Source organism: Asparagus officinalis, chromosome 10 (assembly GCF_001876935.1).
Source record: "Asparagus officinalis chromosome 10, Aspof.V1, whole genome shotgun sequence".
Classification (NCBI taxonomy): Eukaryota; Viridiplantae; Streptophyta; class Magnoliopsida; order Asparagales; family Asparagaceae; genus Asparagus; species Asparagus officinalis.
This window is the reverse complement of record NC_033803.1, coordinates 40,412,344-40,417,854: the sequence shown is the minus strand read 5'-3', so window position 1 is coordinate 40,417,854 and position 5,511 is coordinate 40,412,344. Positions and strand designations below refer to the sequence as shown.

Genomic DNA, 5,511 nt, shown 5'->3' with positions numbered 1-5,511 from the left:
AATGCCTTTGAATATTGAATTATACATCAGATGCGTAGCTCTCAATTAAGCAAAATATGTATGTTCTTTATTTTATTTTCTTTTTAAAGAATAGACTTATTCCGTTTTATTAAGAGAAGAAAGTATATGCACATGTTGTGGAGGGGAGAATTTTCAAGTTACAGTAGAAAAGACTAACTATTACATGTAATCGGTGAAAATGTCAAAATTCAAACTTTACTTCGTAGGCAAAATATCAACTATATATAGCTAACCAAGCATTTTTGCATTCTCTCATAGTTTCATTTTTATATAGCTGCCTACATCTACATGTACACACACGTACAAATTATTAGCCTTTTTATCAACCGATAAATAATAATAACAATATTTCTTATTTAATAACTTATTAACAAATCTAAGTTTCCTGCAAGATGCAAAAGTTTTCATAATGTAAAAACCCACACTGAATTCATAACTTCGACTGTGACAAATACACATACAAATCTTTATTGTTGACGTGTGCAAAAAGCACCCCGTACATCATGCTTATTTACTCAATTCAAATCACACCGATGACTAAGCTTTAATTCACCCGCCGGTACATGTATTCCTCCTATTTGAACTGAGCCATGAGTTGCGCCACCACATTATCGCCCACCTGAAACGCCCTCTTCAGCACCTCCTTCGACACCCTCGGGTTCGACCCGAACACCGCGTTCGCAATCGTAATCACCCCTGGATTCTGACTGCTCAGCGCCGACAGGGCAACCGCCGGCGTCTTCCCTAGATTCATCTGGAAGTGAATCATACCAAACGGAAACACAAAGACATCACCCTTCTGCAGAACTTTCTGGAAAAATCGGTTGGCGGGGTTGGACGCGATGAAGCCGACGTGGAGAGTGCCCTCGATGACGGTGAGGACCTCGGTGGCACGAGGGTGCTTGTGGGGAGGGTTGAGGCCACCGTAGGGAGCGTAGTCAATGCGGGCTAGGGAGATGCCGAGCGTGTTGAGGCCTGGGAAGACGTCTGCGGCCACTTGGGTCACGTTGGAGCCGACGCGGTTGTTGGTGTTGCGGCGGACGTCGTTGAGGAGTCCCGGGAAGAAGAAGTCATCGGAGCATACAGTTTTCGGGTCTTTGCACACAAAGCCGTTAACAATTACTGCAACACAAAGAGGAGAGATCATGATTTTTAATCACTCTTGCATAACATTAACAAATTTGATTAGAGTAATGAACTAGCAATTACTTTTACTTTGGAACAAGGGAAAGGACCTAATTGAAGATTGCATACAGCTTAGATTTGCACATGAATTGGATAAGAATATCCGAACTATATATTACACGAAAATTTCTATAGATAGACTGTTGGTAAACAAAATTTGGAACATTTTTCTGTACGTTTAATCCATGCACAAAATAATCACTAACTGAGAAGTTTTACATTTTTTTGTTAGGAGTGAAATTAGCTACTTTCATAAGGTTTGAAAGCTACGTTAATAATTCCGTTAATGATCATAGGCCAGACAAATAGTAAAACAAGTATGTAGATTTATCTAGTATGGAATTGGACGGTTAGAAACAGAATATATTCTGACACTATCCTTAATAAGGGTATAAACTAAATGAGGACAACAAAGAATACATAAACACAATGGTGTAGCCAGGATTATTTTTTGCCCTGGGCGGAAAATAAGGGGATTGTGTCGAGCAAGAGGAAGTACCATGCTTGTTAATGTTATGTCTCTTTAACTCAAAGAGTTTAGTCTGTTTGGCCTTACTGCATAGATTTGAGTTTGTTTGGCCTTGCTGAAAAACTTTATCGGAGCCACATGTAAACTTTTGCTGAAAAACTACTACACGCTATATATATATTTTCATTTTCTTGCCCTGGGCAGCTGCTCAGGGCAAGATGCATGTGGCTCCGCCACTGCATAAACATATTCCCGGGTATGTTTTTTTTTTGTTTGGGGGGTTGGGGGGAATACATAAAACAGAACTTAGAAAAAAAAGATAATATCTATGTTTCTTATTTTGTTATTCTTGCTAGATAAATATAAACATTAATATCTGGTCAGTAGTGTTAATCTTACATAATGATGATGATAATAATAATTAAGAGAATGTAATCAACCTTTTGATTTCGTGTCAGCGACGCAAAAATCCTGCAGAGGGCTAGGATCATAAGCAAATGCTTGGACCAGAGCTAAAGCAAGAATGGTGATTCCTAGAATAACTTGGGAAGCCATCTCAAATCTCCTAAATGAGTACACTTGTTGGATATTGATGAATTTGATTTGTGTGAAAATGCTTTGGAGGAAGGATCAATTTATAGATGATTATAACGCGAAGGAAGGATTAAATTATAACGTTTAGGTGGCCATGAGCTTGAGTATTGGCACGTCTTACTGACCAATTAGTGTGCATTATAAAGTTTTAAGTTGTCCTTGTCTATACGTTTAGTTTCTTCTCTCAAATAACGTCTTCTTAGCATAAATTCAGTAGCCATGTGGACACATAAACTCCATATCTAAATTAGTTACTAATGAATTGGACATTTTATATTAGTGATCCCGTTTGGCAAAGAGTTAAGTAAGAGGGGTTAAAGAGGGGTTAACTCTTAATCTTTCTAAATAGGAGTATTATTAAACCCCTCATTTTGAGGGGTTAACTTATTTTAATCCCTCTAGAGGGGTTAGCTTAACCCTTCTATATTTTTTATGTTTGGCAAATTATGAAATGTTAACTCACTTTAATCCTTGTATAGATTTTTTGTGTTTGACGGGTTAAGAAGGGGTTAAGTCTCCTTAACCTCTCACTTAACCCTTTGCCAAACGGTACCTTATGGTATATTAGGTAGTAGAATATTTAGAGTTAGTTATAATAGGTACAAACTTTATTAAAAAAAATTGAGGAACATCGTACAATGTTAGATTGCACATATGACTTTTCTCATGAGGAGTTTGTGGCCATTTTCTTTTATTCCTTTTAATTCAAAGCTACTAGAGAGTCATTAGAGCAAGTGCATCAAGCTCCCAGTTGGGAGTCCTAGTCAACAAGTTCTCAAGATCTCTCAAGCATTTTAGAATAAAAAATTAAAAAATTAAGCATTGGGAGGCACTCCTTCTTTTATGGAGCTCCAACAAGCTCCTACTTAGGAGCTCCAACAATATAAAAAAAACCCTCTTCTATTTTAATATTTTACCCATTACTTTAAATTATATTTAAACCTCTTGTATTTTATTTCTAACTGTTGGATACGGCCTTCGAGGGAGCGCACATGGTCTTCGAGGTAACCCATGCACGGCTTTCGAGGGAACGCACACGGTCTTCGAGGTAACCCGCGTTCTTCGAGGTTGGGCACGAAGTTCGAGGTATCACAAACTTTGACCGTCAACCAACTGATTCCTATAAAATTCAATGCCTTCACTCCTCAACCCATCATCTCCCAGAACAAAATGTCTAGCTCATCTAGCTCTAGCGATGATGAAATGATGAAGACATTCTTTCTTATGGGAGCTGTTGTCGTTGAGGAAGAAGAACAAGAGAAATGTTCAACTTCAGTTCAACACAAAAAACGTATCGTGCTCCATCAAAACCGACTAGAAGGCCACAATCGGTTGTTCCAAGATTATTTTACTGACGCACCAACCTATCCTCTTCATTATTTTCATCAAAGATTCAGAATGACGCGTTCGTTATTCCTTCAAATCCACGACGCAGTCGTCGAACATTACAAGTACTTCGTCCAAAAGAGGAATGGTGCTGGACAGTTAGGACTATCTAGTCTTTAAAAGATTACTGCAACTATGCGAATGCTCGCATAAGGAGCATCCGCTGACGACTACGTTCGGATCGGTAAAAGTACGTCGCTTGAGAGCGTGAAGAGGTTTGTTCGATTGATTATCAACATCTTTGGAGAGGAATACATTCGTTCACCGACTAATGAAGACGTTGCACGCCTGCTCGAGGAAGGTTCACAACGAGGTTTTTCTGGTATGCATGGGAGCATCGACTGCATGCACTGGACATGGAAGAACTGTCCAACTGTCTGGCAAGGTATGTATACTGGACATTTTCATGAACCTACAATTATTTTGGAGGCCGTAGCTAGTAAAGATCTTTGGATATGGCATGCCTTCTTTAGACTGTCGGGGTCTCACAATGAGCTTAATGTTCTACATCGTTCGTCGATTTTCACACAACTTGTGGAGGGAAGAGCTTCACCGTGCAACTATACTATCAATGGCCACGAGTATAATATGGGATACTATCTCGCCGACGGGATTTACCCAGAGTGGTCCACATTAGTGAAGACTATTCCAGCACCTCGAGGAAACAAGCATAAGTACTTTGCTCAACAACATGAAAGCGCAAGAAAAGATGTTGAGCGAGCTTTTGGCGTGTTGCAAGCTCGATTTGCGATTGTTCGTGGACCAGGACGTTTCTGGCAACCTTGTATGCTGAAAGACATCATGAAAGCTTGTATTAAAATGCATAACATGATTGTTGAAGATGAACGAGATTGTCAATTGGACAATAACTTCGACTTTACTGATTCGGTACCAGTCGTTGAACCTTCTCATGTGCAGACGGTGCCTCTAACTGAGTTCATCCAAAATCATCATCGGATCAGGAACACGCAAACACACAAATCACTAAAAAATGATTTGATCAAGCATCTGTGGCAGCTCAAGGGATCCATCGCCGAGGATTAAGTTTCTTTATGTCTAATATAATTTCAGAAAAGGGTTCAAGTTGTTGTACTATGCAAATTTTATTTTCAATAAAGTAGTTGTTTTCATTTAATGCCGAATTTTTTCAACTTCAAGTACAATCATAAATCTAATACAAGATAATATTTGATAATTAGGAAGAACTAATGAGGATGCGATGCGAGTACAATATATGATAATTAGGAAGAACCCTTAGACATCCACCTCTCCAATATCTCTGCCTGACGCAATTCAAAGTATTGTCGTTGAACTGAATTGAGTGTTGAGAGATCCATCTTCATGATATCGTCATCTTGTTTCTTCTGTTTTAGCTCTATTTTTTGATTGGTAGTTTGCTTCATCCACGCGAAAGCCTCTCCCATGATGGACGTAGCGGATCCATAGTTTTCCACATTTTGTTTCCTCTTGAGCTTTGCCGCTTTCCTCCCTTCAGGCCTTAATAACACATCATCCGAGTCAGTGTTCAACTCGATGGGGGTCGCTGGCATGGAATTGTTTGGTGAGGAATCTGAAACAATACTAGACGGAAGTTCCATCTAAGTTTGTTAATCTAGACGAAAGATCAACGCTAGACGGAAATTCCGTCTAGGTTGGTCCTACAACTAGTACGAAATTTCCGTCTAGGTAAAGTCAATCCAAGACGGGAATTTCCGGTCTAGGTTGAGTGCTGTTGCTAGGTTGAGGCACTAGACGAGAATTTCCATCTAGGTTGCCTAGGGCAAATATAAACCGCTTCAAGCCGCCGCCCGCCTCCCACCTCAAGAATTCCATTTATTTCCACTTTCCCACTCCAC

General features: G+C 39.5%; 2 protein-coding genes across 2 annotated transcripts; one reads left to right on the top strand and one right to left on the bottom strand.

Annotated features, from left to right (window-relative positions):
• LOC109825506 (putative germin-like protein 2-1) lies at window positions 413-2,271 on the bottom strand. Its single transcript, XM_020392361.1, has 2 exons — window positions 2,116-2,271; window positions 413-1,143 (listed from the first exon to the last, which is right to left on the bottom strand). Exons 1-2 carry the CDS (start codon window positions 2,228-2,230, stop codon window positions 596-598), a joined length of 663 nt encoding a protein of 220 aa, XP_020247950.1. The 5' UTR covers window positions 2,231-2,271; the 3' UTR covers window positions 413-595.
• LOC109826661 lies at window positions 3,980-4,699 on the top strand. The gene has a single exon (XM_020393681.1). It carries the CDS (start codon window positions 3,980-3,982, stop codon window positions 4,697-4,699), a length of 720 nt encoding a protein of 239 aa, XP_020249270.1.

What these genes read in the sequence shown, in the direction of transcription:
- LOC109825506 (XM_020392361.1), bottom strand. Translation starts at nt 2,230, where the DNA reads ATGGCTTCCCAAGTTATTCTAGGAATCACCATTCTTGCTTTAGCTCTG. An exon ending in CGCTGACACGAAATCAAAAG is followed by an intron (nt 1,144 to 2,115) that starts GTTGATTACATT and finishes TTTGTGTTGCAG; the next exon opens with TAATTGTTAACGGCTTTGTG.
- LOC109826661 (XM_020393681.1), top strand. Translation starts at nt 3,980, where the DNA reads ATGCATGGGAGCATCGACTGCATGCACTGGACATGGAAGAACTGTCCA.